Source organism: Pistacia vera, unplaced genomic scaffold (assembly GCF_008641045.1).
Source record: "Pistacia vera cultivar Batoury unplaced genomic scaffold, PisVer_v2 Contig233, whole genome shotgun sequence".
NCBI lineage: Eukaryota > Viridiplantae > Streptophyta > Magnoliopsida > Sapindales > Anacardiaceae > Pistacia > Pistacia vera.
The window spans coordinates 918,622-939,409 of record NW_022196039.1 but is presented as its reverse complement, the minus strand read 5'-3'; the positions used below and the strand labels follow the sequence as shown (position 1 = coordinate 939,409).

Genomic DNA, 20,788 nt, shown 5'->3' with positions numbered 1-20,788 from the left:
TATTTTAGCAAGCAAAATACACTAGTAATGAAACTAGTAATTATTACCCAACAACATAGTCAAATAAACAGCAAAACTGAAACAAAAGAAATTAAGATAGTGTTGGACTTTGAGGGCTAGCTCTTCCTTAATTGCTAACTTCGAGGGTNTGGGGTTTTTCAACCAATTAGTCAGTGAAAATGTTGCTAAAGTTTCTCAACCTAAATGGTTTTCTGCTTTTGCATCTTATCACACTTCTTTTATAGTGTCTTGATTTGTGCCCCCATGGGCACCCTTTGTTGACAAGAGGTTTTGAGGGTAGAACTTGGTCGTCATCCATTGGCCATTTGGTCTGTTGATGGATAATTCCTTGTCAAACATCCCTTGCATCTGATAATTCATAGACTTATGAACTTATCATTTCATGTCACTTGGTTAAACATGGCCTATGTTTCTTCCTCAGTGTGAATTCGCATCTAAGAGTTCCTCTGGTCGAAAGGGATGTTTTCGCTTATGCCTTAGGATTAATTCCTTATTTCTAAAGAATTTCAAGTTTCTGACACCCAGGAGACACCGAGGCACTGTGGAAAATCGAGAAGTTGAGATCGGAGTCCATGAAGCAGCACACTCTTATGACTGGGTTTTCATGTGCTAAGGTAATAATTCTGGATTATCTATAAAAGTGTGTTGTTTCAGTATGAGAATTACTTTTGATATGTAAAGTGTAATGTCATATCACAGTGTGACTTTTTTCGCTTGCCTTTGGCCTGATCAAGTATGTTTTGATACAGCTCAGTGCATGACTATCTTTCTCTCATTGTTGTTTTCTTTGCAGGGTCTTTTACTAGATCGCAAGCCTGAGGAAGCTGCTGCTATCATTCAAGTTCTTAATCAGGTAAACCAGGTGCCTTTTGCTTGGTTATAATAGAACAGAATTTGCAAATATCATTCCCTCCAAAACATAACGGAAAATGTACCTTTAATAAATTTAAAAGGAGATTATCATTTTAAGAAACATAATGGAAAATTTCTTTCTTTGCTGTTCTTTAAAATGTGAGTTTTATTATTCAACGCAATCATTTAGGGCCTGCTATCAATACAAGTCTATTTACTTGCTTGCATCAAGATTATATTTGCTGGGTGGCAAAAAATCAAGGAGGATATTGGTCAGGCATTAAACTTACATTTTTATAATATTATATTATAGTATTTGGTGCTTTGGTATTGTATTATTTTTAGTGTTTCATCGTTGCATGGAAGCATTATATAACTTCACTATATGCCTTCCAGACTTTATCTGATGCAAAGAAGTCGGGTATTATGGTTGAACTTCAGAAGCTGATAAGTGACTGGCCTTTGGACGTTATAAAGCATCAAAAAGAGGAGGACAAGAAGGTTTGTCTTGAATATTATATTTATGCTACTATCTATTTCAATAGTGTGTATGTAGCTAGGAGCTAAGCTCACTAATTTATTATCGTTCCATTCTATTGAGCAGGCATTAGCTACTGCTTTAAAATCTGATATTCCTGCCATGGTTACCACTCTTTTAAATGGAGGCTTAGAGGTGAGTGTAAATTTAGAAGACTTGACAACGAAAGAAAGTATTCTGGCTTAAAGTGCAAGTCAATGGAAGTGAAGCACATCATTTTCCAAGGGCTCCATTGCATCAATCAAATGGAGAAAGGCCATTTTTCAGGCACAAATAGCAGAGAAACGGCTCTTCAATTATTGCACCTTTTACAAATGACACTTAAAAACTCCCCAGTTACTTTCTGACTCCAAGAAAAAGATCCCATTTAATGTTTTCTGGATGTAATATTAGAATCATTGAATTCAGCCATAGCTTTTGTTCAGTTCCATGTTAATCAGTTCTTAAAATATTTCTGGAATTAGACTGGGGTAGCCAAATCTAATTTCATTTTGAATGATTTTGTATCACATTCAAACTGGGTGCTTTCTTTGTAATAACACAAGATTGTTATTTTTTGTTTATCTCGTTCAATTGGGTATTAGAGTACAAATCCCGTTTTGCCCTCTAAATTATCTGAATTTATCCTTCAATATTATGCCCTTTTTAAGTAGTAAATTGTATTAATAGTACACATGATCAGTGTTTTAAATCTTGGCTTAACAATTTTCCTAGTCACCAAAACCCTAGAATTTGGGATGATGATGAGTCAACATTAGCATTGGTGAGATCTAGCCGAATAGATTTTCTAGGAAATAGGTTCAAGGGATGATTGAGATTGCATTTGGTATGTTATCATTGCCAACTGGTCAACTGTTGATTAGTATTTGGGGTGTGTTTGCTAAATTTTAAACTTATAAGGACTTGACAGATTTTTAGGAGTGTACTTGTTGAATTTCAAACTTTTTGACATTTGATTTCACCGGCCTGTCAAACCAGTCAACCTGGGACCCGGCAGCTTTGCCGGGTTTCACCACGGTTGGTTATTAAACATTGCACATGATTTTAGTTACTACAGTGATTGATCCATTTTGAAGGATTCATAAAAACGTTAGAAGACAGCACAATCTACTGGTGCAAAATAAACCGCTTCGGTGCCATTGCGAAGATCATATGAAACATAATAATTCCTCTGCTGAACATTTCCAAGTATAGACAAAGGATTCTTAGACCTCAAAATTGCAAGGCACCAAACCCCAGTTTCCACTTCTTCATATGTGGTCTCTTTCGTGAGTATCAGATCAGTTGCATTTAAATGAAATGTTACATCTGGTTGCGAAACCAAATCCTCAAAAGAACCTTCAAAACACAGTTCCAGTTCTTCCCCATAATTTCTCCTTTGCGGTAAGTTTATTGCTTCACTTAATGCATTCACTAAAGCATCAAACGCCTCTCCTTGAAGTAATGTGTATGTGGTTCCTGAATCGATGATGAATCCTCCTTGTCCATTTTCTGTTATATCAAAAATCCCACTTGGGATTTGTAGCTTTTCATCACCAACACTGATTCCTTGGAGAGTCAGATAGTAGTATTGGTTGTTTGATCCAATTACTAATGGAGCTTGGCCCCCGAGAAATTCAGTTTCTGATCCAAAATACATTTTGCTTCTTGTTCCTGACCACTGATTATTTGTAGGTATCACCATACAGTATGCAAACTTTGTATAGTTCAATTGAGAGACTAACGATAATGGTCGTCGGGTAAGTCCTACAATCCCAGTTTCATTTCCTATGACAGGTCCAGATGCATCATCAGAACAACCAAAAATCAAATGATCAACATCCATAGCATTCTTATAATCATCCTCGAAGCTAAATTTGTCGACAGAAAGGGTTCCTGTCGTAGTTAATCCGTCGCCATATTTTTCTATGTAGTAGCAAGAGCCCTTCGTGCAGAGTCTCTTGTTCATGTTTAGGCTATTGCAGGAGGGTGAAAAACATGACAGTTTCTTGTAAGAAGAAGACTTAGAGGGGTCAAAAGTATGTGGAGTTTCTTCGTGGCGTTGTTTGCGCGGCAAACATTTGACCCAAGTGAGTTCACTTCCAGTGTCTGCTAAAGCATATACTTGTCTCGGAGGAGTGCCTATATAGAATGTCATAAAGTACTCACCATCATCAGGAACAATGTTGGGTGAAATATCGCTGATTAAGGAAGGTGAAATGAGAAAATGGAAGCGATTGAGACGTGAAAAGGAGCGATGAACTGCTGATCGGATACGATCAGAGGTGGTAAGAGAGTGGTTGTGAAAGGGTGATAGATGTGAGTTGCGGTGGATCAAACGAACAGTGAAGCCATCAATATTAGTAGAATTTGTAAGGTGTGGAGTTGATGGAGGAATGAAAATGGAAATTGTAAAGAAGAAAATGTTGAGAAAGAGATACAAGCAAGCCATAATGTATGAGAGAAACCAGGAGCGGAACAGTACCTTTTCTATACATGGCGCTTAGAGAGACTATACAAATTTAATACATGCTGGATATCTGCTAGAAATAGTATGGAAAAACATCAAGAGTGTGAAACACTTTTTGGCATAAAAAATAGTAAGTCTAAATCATTTGGCTCAACTAGTACAACCTGTTTTTAACCAAGACCTTCCCCCTCTTAGGCATGTCTCATTAAAGGATTCTCAGAGCTTGAAAGAAATATAGATGTCATTTTCTGATGCAGAGTTGAAAAGAGTAACATTGGCAGCTTCAATGTTCATTTACTTTATAAATTGGATATGTTATATAATAACTTCTTTTTCAGTTTTCAATTCTTTTGCCATGAGATTACTACCAAGAAGCAAAACATGGTCTCTTGTTTCAACTGCTAAACAAGACGCCGTCGATCGCAGAAATGATTATAGAAATAGAAGCAATAACAATCCTATCTCCACTATTTTCTTCATTAAATCAATACCTAAAAAGTTCAATTTTAACAGGTAAATTGTTTCTACTTTGATCTTCTTCAAAGTGTGTTGCCTTGACAAAATATGTTTTTTCATATAACTAACTAGCTACTTGTAAATGTAGACCTCTTTTTCTATACCAATTTTCACTACCCTTCTTCAAATAAAACCCAAAAAGAATCACAAGCTATAACATAAGTATGTCTCTCTTAATCTTCTCAATAACGATATTCTTATTCCCATTCACTAATGCAGTAACTGTTAACATCAATAGGCCATTGTTAACGGCAACATTTGCAGCCAAAACTTCAGTCCCCTGCTCAAGGAAGATCATGAAAATATCAGTCACTAACCTTTGTCGAGCCAACAATTGAATCCCGAAGAACACAATGTCGCCAGAGACTGTGACATTAATGGAGGAACTTTCGTTGGAAGACATAGACACCCTCCCTTTTGCCACCATTGATGTTGATGAATTCTTCTCCTCCTCCAATCTTTCTAACTCTTCTTTAAGTGCCTTAATATGTTCAATTGTTTCACTAACAATCTTCTCTCGACTTGCCTAGCAAAACATGGATTAAAATTGTCACTACCATGAGCAAAACAATGGCTTCCCACATTTAAGATTACTACATTACTTTAATCTAAGAAACATAAAATAAAAATGAGTATAAATTGTTGAAGGGAAATGAAAACTACTCATTAATAGTCTTTAAAATTTAATTAAAATTTCAATGAAATCAGTCAATAAGAGCATCAAAATCAAAATGAGTGTGTTAGAAGAAGAAAGCAATTAATTAACCTTGGGGAGTAACTCTTTAGGAAGCATAGACTGAAGCTCATTGTAATTCTGATTTATTCTCTCTCTCATTCTCCGTTCTCTATTTCTCTGATCAGTTGTTCCTTTTTCGCCATCTTCTTCTCGTTTTCTGCAGCTAGAACCTTTCTCTTTACTCACAAAAACCTCATGCAAAGGTGACATTACTGGAGGTTCTGCTTTTGAAGGGACAGAAGGGTCACCACTGTAACCCGCCATTATTGTTTCCTTGTCTTCCATTGTTGAATGTAGCGAGAGAATCTTGTAGCAGTGATTTTTTGTAGGAATATATTTCAGTTGTACTGTACTGTACCGTACTTCTTGTTATGATATTCTTTGATTTTGCATATCTTTTTCATGATTAACTTTCTTTTACTTGGTGATTAGGCTATTTAAGCCATACCCTCTGATTTGATAAGGCTGTCAGCAGAATTATCATCGTGGCGATTTCAAGGTTTTGAATTTTGATCACAAGGAGCCACAAAACATGTTCACATATTTTGCTCCCTCCATTTCCATGGACTCCATTTCCATGGAAGCAAATTAATATAAATACGGCCAATCTCTCAATGTTTTTAAGTTTTTATATACTTTGAATCTGAATATTATATGGATATTAATGTAACAATATCACATTAATTGTTAATGGAGGTCAACTTGAATTGGGTGGGTCACTTCTGCTAACAAAGACCCCCCTTCCCTCGGGAATCGGGATAGTTCATCTCCCACCCCGCCCCGTGTATATATATATATATATATATATACACAAACACCCTTATAATACTCTTATCCAATCATTAAATTACATATATTTTATATTGTTCTTTGCTTGGTAATTTATTTGTTTTATTTATGATTCTTGGTTTTATTAGCTGATGGTGTTTATTCTTACAAGATATTTGCCGGAAATCATTAAATTACTGAATTAAATTTGAGCTGATTGGTTTAAAATATTAGATGTTGCATTTTTTCACAATTGAATTGATGTATAAAGTTGGTTTCAATTTTGTAACAATTTTATTTAGTATCAATTCAGTGAATAGTGATTACAAATGGTTTTAATTTCATTTTTTGATTTGGGCGGGGTGGGGGTCCAAAATTCCCGGCGAGGCGGGGATGAGGATTCGTCGACATCCTCGTAACGGGGATGGGGAATGTCGTTGCCATCCCTATACAATTACTAATATATTGATATATCATTCATCTTTCAACTTCTAAAAAAAAAAAAATTAATAAATATTTAGTCAACCTTTTAATTTCAAATATCTATCAATATTAATTTTCTAAACATTTCTTTTTTGTTCAGATGCACTCCTATATATAGGTTTGATAATGTAATCCCACATTTCTGTGCTTTCTTCTCTCCAGGTCTATTGGGCCTGTGTGTTCATTTTGCCCAAGCCAGTGACGAAATTAATAGAAAGAATGATGCGCCACTTCCTTTGGGCAGGGAACAAGACGATTAAGGGAAAAGAAAAAGTCGCCTGGACTCCTAAAGCAGCTGGAGCCTGAGGTCTGGGCTTAAAACATCTAAGCATCTGGAATACTACCCTTATGGTTTACCACATCTAGTCGGTGGTCACTCACAAGAGCACGTTATGGGTCAAGTGGATTCACACAATTCGCTTGCAGGGCAGAAGTATTTGGCGTGTCTGCATCCCTCGGGACGCCAGCTGGTCTTGGCGGAAAATTCTGGGGGTGAGGGATAGCATTCGGCGACATGTGGGAATTAGTTTGAGCGATGGACAACTCGTCTCCTGGTGGTATGACCATTGGCACCCCTGTGGCTCTTTGTACAACATTGTCCCAGCTCAAATTTTTATAGGTTGGGACTTAATCATGAGGCGACTGTTTGCAAAATTGTGGATGGAGGCAGGTGGGCCTGGCCCGATCACAGATTAGCTCCCAGATGCCTCCCTGCCCTCAAGGTGGTCCCCCTGAATTGATAAATTCTTTTGGCGAAACAAAGAGGGTCAGCAAGTTGGATTTTCTACTGGGCAAGTCTGGAAGGATATATCTCCAGAACAAGCAGTTGCCCCCTGGCATGGGTTGGTTTGGACGAACACGCACTTCTATATATAGGTTTTATCAGCTAATGATGTTTATTCTTACAAGGTATTTGCTGGAAATCATTAAATTTGAGCTAATTGGTTTAAAATATTAGATGTTGCATTTTTCATAATTGAATTTGATGTTTGGATCCATGTATAAAGTTGGTTTCAATTTTGCAACAATTTTGTTTAGTATCAATATATTCAATTCGGTGAATAGTGATTACATTTGGTTTTAATTTTATTATTTATTTGGGCGGGGCGAGGCGGGGATGGGGTCCAAAATTACCCGTAAGGTGGGAACAGGGATTCCTTGCTACCCTGTAGCGGGGGCTGAACGGGGATGGGGGAATGGTTTCGGGATGTGGACGGGGAATGGGGTCCCAGCCCTGTTGTCATCCCTATAAATTACCAATATATTGATCGACCATTCATCTTTCAACTTCTCAAAAAAATGTATTTTCCTAAGATTCATGTCTCATTTGATTCCAAAAAGTAAAAAAACTGTACCTAAAAAAAAAAAAAAAAAAAAAAAAATTCAAATATCTATCAATATTTATAATTTTCTAAACATTTCTTTTTTATTTAGATGCACTTCTATATATAGGTTTGATAAAGTAATCCTACAGATTACACCTAATTAAAAATCCAAGAACCGAGACAACAATGAGCATACATTTAAAAGAAAGAAAATAAACAAAATCAAACCAAGTAGGCATAAAAATAAAAAGGGGCAGAAACATGAAAAGGTCTCCATGAAAGCATTCATGGTGTTCAAAGTTTCTAGTTGGGAATGTTGTGAGCTCCCAAAGCTTGAAGGGCAACCAGCAAGAGCAACGCCAATCCACCAAATAGAGACAAGCCAACTGCAGCGGCAGCTTGCTCACAGAATTTCCCAAAAACATTGCAAACTTTATGCCATTGCACATGTGAATTTCCTGTGTACCCCAAGACACCGATGGCCCCGGCCGCGCTGCTGCTGGAAAATAGCAATGCCACCATCACTAGATCAAGAATAACGATGATCGAAGCTAAGCCCCTCTTTCCGCCCCCCTTGTTCGCAATCAAAACAAACAGAGACACTGCTGCATACGAGCATGCGATAAGAGTTGCCACCATATGATATCTAAGAAAAAAGAAAATTAGCAATTAATATACAACTTTGCTAACTATCAATATTGCAATTTACGTTGACGTTGAAGCTCATAATTAATGGCCCATTATAGTTGGGATATTAATTAAAACGGAGAAGATGACAGCTTGGTGTTGCAGCTGCAATGAGACAACTAGACAACGTAGCAGTTGGGTCAGATTTCAGGGCAAGAGGGTAGTTGGTGTCATTTATATTGGTTCGATATTGAGGAAAATTTTCTTGAAAAGTTTTTTAGTTTAATCCATTAATTAAATCTTGTTTCTAAGTGAATTATATCACACAGAAGACAGAAAAGATATGAAAAATTAATTATAAAAACTTATAATGGAAACAATAACTGAAGAACAAAAGAGGTTTACATTGAAACTTGATATTTCCTTTTGATGATCCTTAAAATTACAGATAGTTTTGGATTTATTAACCATAGAATTCGGGTTATATATTCAGAATTATTACTACAATATGGTCCAAAAATAATTAGATCTTGTATTTAATTTGGAATTATATATTAATAACCTACTTCGCAGGGAGATTTTTCATAAATGTAATTTGATAATATATAAAGATGCTTAATTTTGATGAATTTTAGTAATTACATAAAAAAATTCCTCATACGTGGACCTATATGTTAAATGAACATCACATCTTCATAAATAATGGCAACTACCTTAACCTAGAAAACACTAAATTACAAAAAGACCTTCCAGGAAGCACTTGACCGTCATTAATTTCTTGATAGACATTGGAAAGTTCCTGAACTTCACAAAAATTATTCCATAAAATGAAAGAGAAGAAGAAAGTATTAGGAATTGTTTATTAATATTATTTTCATTAATTATTAATTTTTGAAGAAAGAAGAAGTAAGATTATACAACTTTTTTTATATATATATATATATATATATAAAATAGAATGTTTAGATCAGTTTACGCGTATCTCGATTAATCTCTTAAGACATTAAAATTAACACTATATATATATATATATATATAATAGAATGTTTAGATCAGTTTACGCGTATCTCAATTAATCTCTTAAGATATTAAAATTAACGATCAAATAAACGTCATCTTTATTAAATGAACATCACAGTTAGAAATAGTGGTATGCCACCCAATGGTGGTTACCTTGTCTATATGTTAGATGAACATCACATCTTCATAAATAGTGGCAACCACCTTAACCTAGAAAACATTAAAAATTAGACTTGGCCATCTTCATAAATTAGACTTCCTAGGAAAGAGCAGGCCGTCGATTCTTGATAGACATTAGTTAATTATCCGTTTATATGAAAAAAACATTAAAAATTAGCTAGTAACACACAAATATATCAAATTTTCAAACAAAGTAGAGGACACACCCCTGCAAAGTTAAAATCCAATTTCAATTTCACCAAATAAGCTTTTTAAAACGATTTTACACCATTTAACAATAAACATATAAGAAGAAATTACATTAATTAAGAAAATTAAAAGTAAAGATGAAGAAGAAGAAGAAGAAGAACTTACACAAAGGCAGACTGGTATTTCCACTTAGCAGTAACAAGAACGTCAACGGGTGGGAAATTGGCCAAGAGCTTTATCGGAATAAGCTTACTTTGCTTATTCAGCCCGATAAGAATTACAGAAACAAGAGTAAACAGAAAGGCCGAAAACCGTAAAAACAATTCACGACTATTCACTCTTCGTTTGTTCATCATCTCCACTTTGCCCTCCATCCCATCCATTCGAAATAATTCAAAGAAATTAAAGAAAGACTAAGATAGAGTGAAAGAGATATACTTGGGAGAGTTGTAATAGAAAGAGTGAAGAAATAAGTGAGAAATCGCTAGCCTTAAATAGAGGAAAGCTAAAAGAGTTTGGTGAATTGAAATTAGTACGTAGTGTGGAATGAAGAAAAATGAAATAATGATAAATGCCAATGGTGTCTGTTTTTTGTGTCATTGTTAGGTTTCAGGTCAAGTGTTAAAGACATGCATTAAATGAAGGGCTGGGTCTAGGTGAGAGCCAGACGCAAAAAAGTTTGCTCATATTCTGCTGTCTTTATGAAATTATTCATGCACACGCAATTTCTCAACAAAATAACTTATTAGGTAAGATGTAAAATGCATTAGTAAAAAATAAAATAAAAAAATCATTAGTCAGATCATGGAAAACTAATAGAACTGTAAAGTGTAAATCCTATAGAGTCAAGAAGGTTTGCTCCCTTCGTTTGAACATTGAGATCACCTATCACATTTATGACTTATATGATTTTTTGAGCCTAGTTAGTAAATACAGGTACGGTAAAAAAATGATACTGGAATTTCACAGGTATAATACGACAAATGGTGAAAAATACGTTTATAAAAATTCGGCCATAAAATTCGGATATAGGAAAAATACGATACGGATATATACGGGTTTAATATGGTGCATTGTCAATAATACGTTTTGAAAAATACGATAATATCAATATTAGTTTTAACATTTTTATGGATTACCTGGTTAAAATTAATATAGCATTTCAAATGCAAAGTATTCAATTAATCAATAACACAAATATACAATATATAACTGATATTCAAATTATAGCCTCCAGACTCAAACACAATATTTAGCCATGATTCTTTACTAATTTAAAACTTGATAAGTTTGATATTAAATGTAACCAATTTTAACTTCCCATTAATCCATTAAATTATATTAAATCAAGAACTAAAATTTTGTCTCACAAATCTATATAAAAGATTAGTATTACAATAGTCTAACTATTATTTTATACCTATAATATATGACTTTAATTGTTTATTATTTATTTTGATTCAATAAGAGTTAAGACTATTCGATTACTAGGTTGTGCAAGAAAGTTAAATAAAGAAATCATAAAATCCAATAAATTTAAGTATAAGGCAATTATAATTAATCATATTAAATAATACATTAACGTATTATAACTTAAAAAAAATGAAGTTATATCAAGTAATTAAAAAATAAGAAATATTATTGTATTTTTTTAATTACTTTTAGACCCCTTAAGTTTATTAATTTTATAAATACCCCCAGAAAAAAGTTTAAAAAGTAACAAAAACACCCCCTAAACCCATACTTGTCAGATTCCGACAACCACCATCGGTGGTAGCTGGAATCTGCTATAACAACCTACACCATGACCAGAAAAGGCTGATAAGTCACCGCTGACGGCTAAAGAAATAGCCGTCGTTGATAGCCACGACCAAAGATATGGATCTGGACGGAAAATGCCATATCGACGCGTTACGACACAGATCCGACCGGCCTGTTTCGTAACGTAATTTTTCGGCCAGATTCCAGCGGTGGTGGCCGGAATCTGGCACTGTCGGTGGTGGGGGTGTTTTTGTCATTTTATAAAAATTTTATATATTGGGGTGTTTAGTTAAATTAGCAAACTTAGGGGGTTTTTTAGAAAATTTTAAATTATTTTAATATCATTAATCCAATCTAAAATCCCTTTTCCAATAAATCCAATCTCTTCCCTTACCCACTGATTTCTTCTTCCCCCACTAAAACGACGTCATTTCAATCAGTTTTTTTTTGCAATAATTCGCGAATTATACGGATATTCCAATAATTCGTGAATAATTTAGCAGCCATTTAAACAATACGTAAATACGCGTTTTATATGCGAATTATACGGTTGGCCGTATAACTCGCGTATAAAACGCGTATTTACTAACTAGGCTTTTGAGCTTGTAGAATGTTTAATAGACCTCGGGGATTAGTCAAGGTGTACGCAAGCTAATTTCGATACTCCGGTTACCCAAAAACTAATAGAATTGAGACTATAATACCTAAGAAGCAAATAGTTTTTTATAATACTTTAGGGGGGAAATGGTGATAAACACTAATCAAATCAGTAGTAAGTATGTCTTAGCTATTTTCATTTATAGTTTATTTAAAGTATTAAAATTTTAAAAAAAATATCATTATTATATTTTATAAATTTTACTTGATTTATTCTTTTAAATTAAAGTATTTATATTAGGATAAATGAATCCTTAATCGGATATATTAGGAAACAATTTACGGGTTTATTTGGTAGGGGCTTTTGAGCAAAGCTAATAAAATATAACTTCTATTAAATTATATATATGAAAAAAAAAAAAAAAAAAACTTTAAAATGAAAAGGATGAAATCAAATTTAAAAACAATAATAGTATTTTTAAAATTTCAACACTTTAAAGTAGTTTAAAAAGAGAATAATACTAATATACAAACCGGAATTATCATAAAGCATATTTATTCATGAAGAATTTCAAATTTATGACTAATGATTTTCAATTGTTTATTATTTTACGTACATTTGGTATCTCTCACATGGAAAATCTAATTTGGTTAAATTTATCTCATTTTTTTTGTCTATTTTAATGCCCATGTATAGATTGATTATAAAATTAAATTTCTTTTTCTATAATTTAAATTTTTTATATTATATATATAAAAGATCTCACAATTGAAACCTGTATCCGGCCCCTGGTTTTGTTAACGTATAACAAACTATTCACAATTATTATATTAGACTTTGAAAAAAAAAAAAAAAATATATAATATTATATATATATATAATATATATATATATATATATATATATATATATATATAATATATTTCTCGTGTCTATGTGGGGATGATTAAAATACTCTTCTTAGAAAACGATTTTTATCCTAATTTTTGTCAATGATTGTTATGATATAATTTTAACTATCTTTAAGTGATTGAACGGTTCGATAGAAACTTTTGGATGTATTACTTAAGAGGTCTTAAGTTCAAGTCTCTCATCGGTTGTTAATAGGAGTAGTCACTATAACTCTTACCTGATCGATAGTTTAAGGGTCTCGAAAGATTAATTGAAGTACACGTAAACTGACCCGAACAACTCTGATCATAAAAAAAAAAAAAAAGAGCATATCACGATATGATATTATTTTTATAGTTTTGGAAACAATTGAAAACCAAAAATTATCCAAAGGTAACTAGCAAGTTGTCTATCTAATTACCCCCCCAAAAAAGTAGTTGTCCATCTAAATCGAATCTTAAAAATAGGCCAAACGTAATTACTAAACCTTTCACTATTCCCAACTAAATTAATTGACCACTAATCTTCACATTCTTTAAACGTAGATACAAATATAGACGGAAATCAAGCGGTAGCTAATTAATGCCTATCAACCCAATTAATCACTTAATGAGAATAACTTTAAAATTTTAATACTTTAAATAAACTATATATTGCTTATAAATGTTTATGGAATAAAACCAAACAATTTAAAAAAATTTCAAAATTGTTTGTTCTTTTTAGCGGGTGGATAAACCGAACAAAAAATGACTGTAAAATCTTGTTAATTAAAATAAGATATATGAGAGTAATTGAGATAGAAGTGAAAATTGGATGGATGTGTCAATTGATTTGTGTGTGAAATCTCATTCTTCCATAAATACATATGACGTATGCCATTACATTTACAAGAATGAAAGCTGCCAATTTAAATGTCAGGTCTGCATTCTTCCAATTAATACTTATCTCCTCATGTTCAAATTATTGTTGGCCCATGTCAACGTTTTGTTTATATAAGGCTTCATGATAATTGAGACGTGGCAATGAATATTTTATAATTAATTCGATAGCTTTATGAAAATACTATACTACACTCAAGTAGCAAGTATTTATCCTTTTTTTTTTTTTAGTTAAAGTGGTAGGATGAGTGTTAGAATGTGTGATTAAGGTATACTGTCTCAAATTCGAATCTCCTTAACTTCTAAGATTTAGGTGGAGAGTTGTGATTATGGGTTATTGCATTAGTCTCCCCTAAAGATTTGCCATGGCTGTGGGTTACTACAATAGTCTCTCTCGAGGATTAGTCATAACAGTGGATTGTTATATTAATCTTTCTCAAAGATTAGTCAAAGTGCACGTAATCTAGTATAGACATTTTGGTTGTATAAAAAAAAAAAAAGTTACCAGGTATCTTTACATAAATAAAGAGGAAAAGACATTCAAATTAACCTTCTACGTAAAATAAATTACTCTGATCTAAACTTCCCCTCTTCAATCTTTTAAGTCCTAGCATTTATGATCATTCTTTCCATGATGTTGTTGTACAATTTCTTTTCATCAGAAAAACATTTGAAAAATGCGTAATTAATTGCTAACAAATGTTGGTAACAGACACAAATCCCCAATTCTTATTGGGCTTTTGATGGGCTGATTACAGCCCAAATAATTAAGGAGTGGTGAAAATTCTGCGACACGTTAATTCGTGGAATAATCTACAATTGGTTCTTCTTTTCTAATCCAAGTGCTGAAAATTTAACCAGTGAGGTTGAGTTTATTGAATTAAGAAGATAAGATTGAAAGATTTTAGAAAATTTTACAATCCTGACTACTCACAAAGGCCGAGTTCATAAAATAACATCGAATTTCTATCTTTTTTCTTCAATTAAAAAAAAAAGAAAAAAGAAAAAAGAAAAATTGTCGGGCAAAGAATTGTCAAAGCTTGATTGAAAAAAGCAGATCAAATCACTGGCATGGGCTGCGTTTATTCAACTATATAATGAAGTCAATCTAAGAATATGAACTCACACAGGATAAAGTTATGACTTTCAACTCATATCATTGAAATTCTTTACGATCAAAGAGCTTATAAAGTTGAATGGAATTTTTTATAAAAACATATATTAAAAAAAAAAAGACAAAAAAAAGTGGCCAATGGTTTGAATTTCAAAGATTCAAGAAAATTGTTTAGGGTTTGAATCAAATAAATTGTATGTCATAGAACTATCGAAAAATACGGCGATATATAGTGATTCGGTCCAAACCCGGCCTACGTTCACTACTCCAAGGGGCCCGGCCTACGTTCACTACTCCAAGCTATTCCCCTTGGAGTACTCCACTATCTCACTTAGTTTTCAACCAAGACTAAGATTTCTTCATAGAAATTGGCTTCCAAGGTGTGACTAAACCTTTACACAAGTGTTCTATCCAACACTGAAACCCAATTTACTTCAAGGTGTCAATTATACCTCTCACAACCAATAGGACTTACTTTCTCTCCCTAGAAAGGCCTAAAGCCCCCAAGAGTAAACCCCACTCTTTTACATTTTGAAATTTAAATTAATACAATACTGAAAACTCTTTTAATAGAGTGAATGAACAAGTGTTTAGTCAAATACAACCCAATCTACAAAGTATATATACAAGTGATGATGTGGCAAGAGTTTAAGGTTAGAATGTGAAATCTCTTTGAATGATTGAATACTTTTGGTTTGATGTTTTTGCAAGTTTAGTGTGACAAAAGTTGATTCAATATGATTTGGTTGGGTTTGTATAGAAAATCCTCAAAAATTTAATCATTATGCACAAAAATGAAATTTCCAGTTTGTCATTTGATTGATCTATTGTTGACGCGTCATTCGGTCGACCTATTGTTGATATGTCATTAGCTATTATAACTATCAACTGACGTTAGGTTGACTTAATGGTGCATTCGGTCATCCTAATAGGCTATTTGGTCAACCTCATAGTTGTCCTATTGGTCGTCCTTAAAACAAGACATTTTGTAATGCTTTTTTTCTAATAGGACAACCATTAAATGGGTTAAACTGCAATATTTTAAAATCATACAATCTATTTTAATCCCTAAACTTTAAAATATGACATTTTAGCCTATAATTAAAAATCAACAATAAAACCCTATTCGGTTGAGCTAATGGGTTAAACTGTGAAGATTTAAAATGTGGCAAATTTAAGTTAACCGTTTTAGTTTGAAAAATGATATTTAGGCCCCAATTCCACAAAAACCAAAATCAACTTTTTGAGAGCTTTCTTATGCGAAGGAAATTTTCTAACCAAGATTCATGTTTAACACATATAAAAATTGATTACAAGGAAATATACCTAGACTAAGCTTTCTTGAATTCCTTCAAATTCTTCATCCTAGCTTTATCTTTTTATTCCCTTCTTGATTAACCTTTGAATGCATTGGGAAATTTCCTTGTCATGTAAGTTCACGATTGAGTAAGAGTCATAGAAAACATGCATAGGGGCATATTAATTTGTTAATATCAAAATAAGAACATGAGATGACTCATTGAGTTGACGGATTTATTTTAATCAATTGTGTTTAATTGTTCTTATGAGGTGGGATCTTTTAACTTGACTTAAATTAAGATACAAATTTTGAGTCGTTGATATCTTGTAATCCAATGGGTGTGAGGACGAGTTTGCCACCTTAGCAATTCCTACACCAATGGATTGTATTAATCCACAACTAAAAATTTTAAGTAAAAGATCCCCTCCCTTTTTGGGTTANTAAGATACAAATTTTGAGTCGTTGATATCTTGTAATCCAATGGGTGTGAGGACGAGTTTGCCACCTTAGCAATTCCTACACCAATGGATTGTATTAATCCACAACTAAAAATTTTAAGTAAAAGATCCCCTCCCTTTTTGGGTTATTTCATTATGATAAACTTGTAGTTTTGGAATCGATTAATAAATTTATCAAAAATGATGTAAAGTTATAAATAATTTATATATACATGCTATTTTTCTTTGGGATTTTAACATAAAAGAAATCCTTGATTAATTTACAAAACCTTCAATCAAGCAATTGATCACTATTTTAGTTTCCATGAGCTTCTTAGATTCGATGCAATTTTCCTTTATGAGGTTATAATCCTTCTAGATGCAGTCCATTCTTGGATGCTTTGTATGATTATGAAATTGCGCACTTAATTAGGGTTTAGATTGATTAGGTTTTGACTATGAGGAAAACCAAGAATTAAAATATATCCATTAGGTATATGTTATTATGTATACCGATTTCAAACAAGATTTTGTTGCATTTTAATTGCATCAAACTTTTCTTGTACTCAATTATCTTTTGAATTTTAATATCATACACACATATTTATTTGTGGAAAATACTCTTATCTTCAGTTAAATCATCATTTCTATTGGTTCTATCAAATGAACAAGTTATGGAATAGACAGTTTTGAAGGCGACTGAAAATGGATTAATTCATTTTTATCCATACAAGTAATCGGGACAACAACATATTCAATGAAAGGATAAGCTCTCTATCCATCTCTGTGACGTGTGCATGCAATAGGTATATCTGGATTAATCTTAATTTTCTGCCCATTATTATGAAGAATTAACATCAGTTTTATATAAAAATAAAACAGATTTTATTTGTCAAAACAAGAGAGATTATATTAAATTTTTATGGCAACGCATTTAATGGGTTGAATTGTATTTATTTTAATTTAAAACTCATATTTTTGAATAATATATACTGTATTTTCCAAATCATAAACCAAACAGATTATCAATAATTTTTTTGGGGATCTTAATTTTGAAGGGTCATGAATATGTGAAAATCCAATAATTAAGTAGTGGTGAGGTAGGCGATCTTAATCATAATCCAAAGGAAGGAATGGTAGGCTTTTGTCACTCAAGGACGAATTGACATCCTATATATAATGACAAAATATACAAGAGAAAATTATCCATATCCTCTTTGTTTTTAATTATTTTAATGTATGTTAGGTGATATATTCTGGCAAATAAGAAGCAAAAATGGATTACAAGATACCACCATCACTCTTTCGCGGCCCACAACATTATATTAACATCTTATTTAATTCAATGCAATTCGTTTCCGTGCTGGGCACTGCAAATTACATTTGTTTATTGACTTTCTGAAGCAGCCCAAATTCGTCTATATATACATTCACAAAATGACTTAATCTGTCACATTTGCTGCGTTCATCACAACCCTTATCCTTAGAAACAACATATAGTTTTAGTCACAAAAAACCATGGAATCAACTGATAAACCAGCCACACCACCACCAAAATCTGATGAAGCTCCGCCACCAGCCATCCGCCGTGTAAACTGCTTTGTTGTTGATGTGGCACTTAGGGTTTTACTATTTGCAGCCACACTAGTTGCAGTTGTTGTCATGGTGACCAGCAAGCAAACAGAGGTTGTGCCAGTACCACCGACCGGAGTGATGATGCGACGTACAGCTAAGTTTAATCACTCGCCGGCGTTCATGTGAGTACAATTTAATTTTGTTTAATTTTACTAGAAAAATCATGTCCCTTATTTATTTTCTTAGTTACTTAAGTGTATATATCGATTTAGGTAATTAAATTTCTCTCATATGTTTCGCATGCATGGTTTTTCAGACCTTAAATTAATTAGTTACATGGAGCTTTTATAGATGATTAAAAAAGGAATTGAGCTGAGCTCTGTTAACTGTTATAAATAAATATTGAATGAGCTGATAGAGAAATTAATTTCTCATTATGGCAGGGTCTTTATTAAGAAATGTCTTGCTTTATGCATAATTATAATACTCTTGGATAACTTTAGTCTTCAGGAAATTAAAGTTGCTTTTAAATTAATGAAGTTGGTAAAGACTATGACTAAAGTTGGTAAAGTGGCTTTTTCTTATTATTTTTATGTTATCATATATAGATATATATTTATCGTTAATTTGATAATTTTATTATCTCATATTTTCAAATATTTCCTATTTTGTCTGTGTATAACCCAATTCAAATTTTATGTTATGTAGTAAATTTATTTAATATTTTTTAAATATAGTCATTAATAACTTATTTTTGGATATATATTATAAATACTTAAATATGTAAATATTAATTTGTAACTTGTAAAAAAGGAAAAATCTGTTGGATGAGATGCTACTAGAAGAGAACTTATGAATCCCTTCACATTTTTCTTTGATATTACATTTTATATGTAGATGTTTAAAGAGTGAATTTAGAAAAAATAAAAAAAAATTATTTACTCACCATTATTTGAGTATATTAAGTAAGATTAATTGATTTCTTATGTGTTTGTGCAGATATTTTGTGACAGCATTATCGGTCGCTTGCCTATACAGTATCATAACAACGCTTGCATCGTTCTCAACCATTTTGAAGCCTGCTTTCTCAAAGAAGTTCTTGCTCCATTTTGCATTTTGGGACGTGGTAAGTTTAATTAATTAACTCTCTCTATATTAGATGTATCTAATTCCTTAATTTGATTTAGTTTATATTATAAATTGAATACTAATTAGCTTCTACATTGCGTTCTCCTCATGGTGCAGTTGATATTTGGGGTGGTAGCTTCAGCATTAGGAACCGCCGGCGGCGTAGCATATATTGGATATAAGGGCAACAGTCATGTTGGGTGGACTAAAGTTTGCCCTAATTACGACAAGTTCTGTGATTATATTATAAGCTCCCTTGCTATGTCACTTCTCGCCTCCATCGTTCTTGTTTTGCTCATCTTTCTATCCATTTTCTCTCTTTACAAACGGGCTCGTGATTAATTCATTCAATCAATCAAATTAATTACTCTACTTAATGCTGTGTTAATTTGCATGCCTTGAGCATGTAGTTTGTGTATGTTTTAGAGAAACTAGCTAGTTCATTCCTTTGTGTGCAAATCAATGTTGTCATGTGTCATATATTTTTTTATGGAATATTTCTTTGTAAGTTTTAGCTATAATACGTGTAATTGCTTTGGATTAATGAATAATAGTTATCGTATTTCTTTCACATAGATAAATTATCAAACATATATGAATCATACGTACGTAGCATCAAATTGAAGCCAACGACATTGATCTGTATCTATTATATTTAAACTAAACTTTCAATTTTGTGTAATTCACTTTATTTTCAATCTAACTAATGTTAGGAGAAACCCCGGTCCAGGAAATGAAAGTTCACAATAACACTGAATAATCTTAATGAGCAAATAAATGAAGGAATCACTATTAATTGAAAATGCATGCTAGCATAATTGATAGTAACTGCACAATTAATTTGTAAAAGCTGGCCCTTATATATATATATGTTTGCAAAAACAACGTGTAAAACGAATAAATCTTCAACCTCGTTTAGATTAGAATTAAGCATAATTAACTAAGCATGTGCATAATATAAATCTTTTAGGTGACAAGTACATTTATTTTTGACTTTTGTGGTGCACCCAAATTTTCATCTATACACACACACACACACACACTAATGACTTAATTTGCCACCTTAATTTGCTTCAATTCGTTCACCACCTTTGCCCTTATAAACAAAAAACAATTTTAGCCACGAAAAACCATGGAATATTCATAGCTGCCACTCCAAAATCTGAAGCGCCGCCGCCACGTGTTGTTGATGTGGTTCTTAGGGTCTCACTAGTTGCAGCTACGCTAATTGCAGTTGTTGTCATGGTGACCTTCTACATACAGCCAAGTTTCATCACTCCCGCCCTTCGTGTGACAACCATCTATTTAAAACAAAAATCTTGTCCCTTATTTTATTTTTTAGTTACTTTAAACTTTAAAGCATCTCAAATTTAAGTAATTGTATTTCTCTCATATTAACATG

At 32.7% G+C, this 20,788-nt stretch overlaps 3 protein-coding genes across 3 annotated transcripts; 2 read left to right on the top strand and 1 right to left on the bottom strand.

The window, feature by feature from the left end:
- Positions 1–517: 517 nt before the first annotated feature.
- On the top strand, positions 518–1,974 carry LOC116131461. The gene is made up of 4 exons (XM_031417112.1): positions 518–635; positions 815–874; positions 1,270–1,374; positions 1,478–1,974. The coding sequence occupies exons 1-4, from the start codon at positions 594–596 to the stop codon at positions 1,595–1,597; spliced, it is 327 nt and encodes a 108-aa protein (XP_031272972.1). The 5' UTR covers positions 518–593; the 3' UTR covers positions 1,598–1,974.
- A 527-nt stretch (positions 1,975–2,501) lies between these two features.
- On the bottom strand, positions 2,502–3,842 carry LOC116131386 (aspartic proteinase CDR1-like). Its single transcript, XM_031417034.1, has one exon. The coding sequence runs from the start codon at positions 3,840–3,842 to the stop codon at positions 2,502–2,504; it is 1,341 nt and encodes a 446-aa protein (XP_031272894.1).
- Positions 3,843–18,120: 14,278 nt separating this feature from the next.
- LOC116131346 (CASP-like protein 1D1) lies at positions 18,121–19,948 on the top strand. Its single transcript, XM_031417006.1, has 3 exons — positions 18,121–18,440; positions 19,258–19,384; positions 19,504–19,948. Exons 1-3 carry the CDS (start codon positions 18,202–18,204, stop codon positions 19,726–19,728), a joined length of 591 nt encoding a protein of 196 aa, XP_031272866.1. The 5' UTR covers positions 18,121–18,201; the 3' UTR covers positions 19,729–19,948.
- The last annotated feature ends 840 nt before the right edge of the window (positions 19,949–20,788 follow it).

Excerpts from the sequence above, each read along its gene's own strand:
- LOC116131461 (XM_031417112.1), top strand. The coding sequence starts at position 594 with ATGAAGCAGCACACTCTTATGACTGGGTTTTCATGTGCTAAG. Across the intron at positions 875-1,269 it reads TCATTCAAGTTCTTAATCAG|ACTTTATCTGATGCAAAGAA; the intron begins GTAAACCAGGTG and ends TATGCCTTCCAG. Across the intron at positions 1,375-1,477 it reads AAAAAGAGGAGGACAAGAAG|GCATTAGCTACTGCTTTAAA; the intron begins GTTTGTCTTGAA and ends TCTATTGAGCAG.
- LOC116131386 (XM_031417034.1), bottom strand. The coding sequence starts at position 3,842 with ATGGCTTGCTTGTATCTCTTTCTCAACATTTTCTTCTTTACAATTTCC.
- LOC116131346 (XM_031417006.1), top strand. The coding sequence starts at position 18,202 with ATGGAATCAACTGATAAACCAGCCACACCACCACCAAAATCTGATGAA. Across the intron at positions 18,441-19,257 it reads AATCACTCGCCGGCGTTCAT|ATATTTTGTGACAGCATTAT; the intron begins GTGAGTACAATT and ends GTGTTTGTGCAG. Across the intron at positions 19,385-19,503 it reads ATTTTGCATTTTGGGACGTG|TTGATATTTGGGGTGGTAGC; the intron begins GTAAGTTTAATT and ends CTCATGGTGCAG.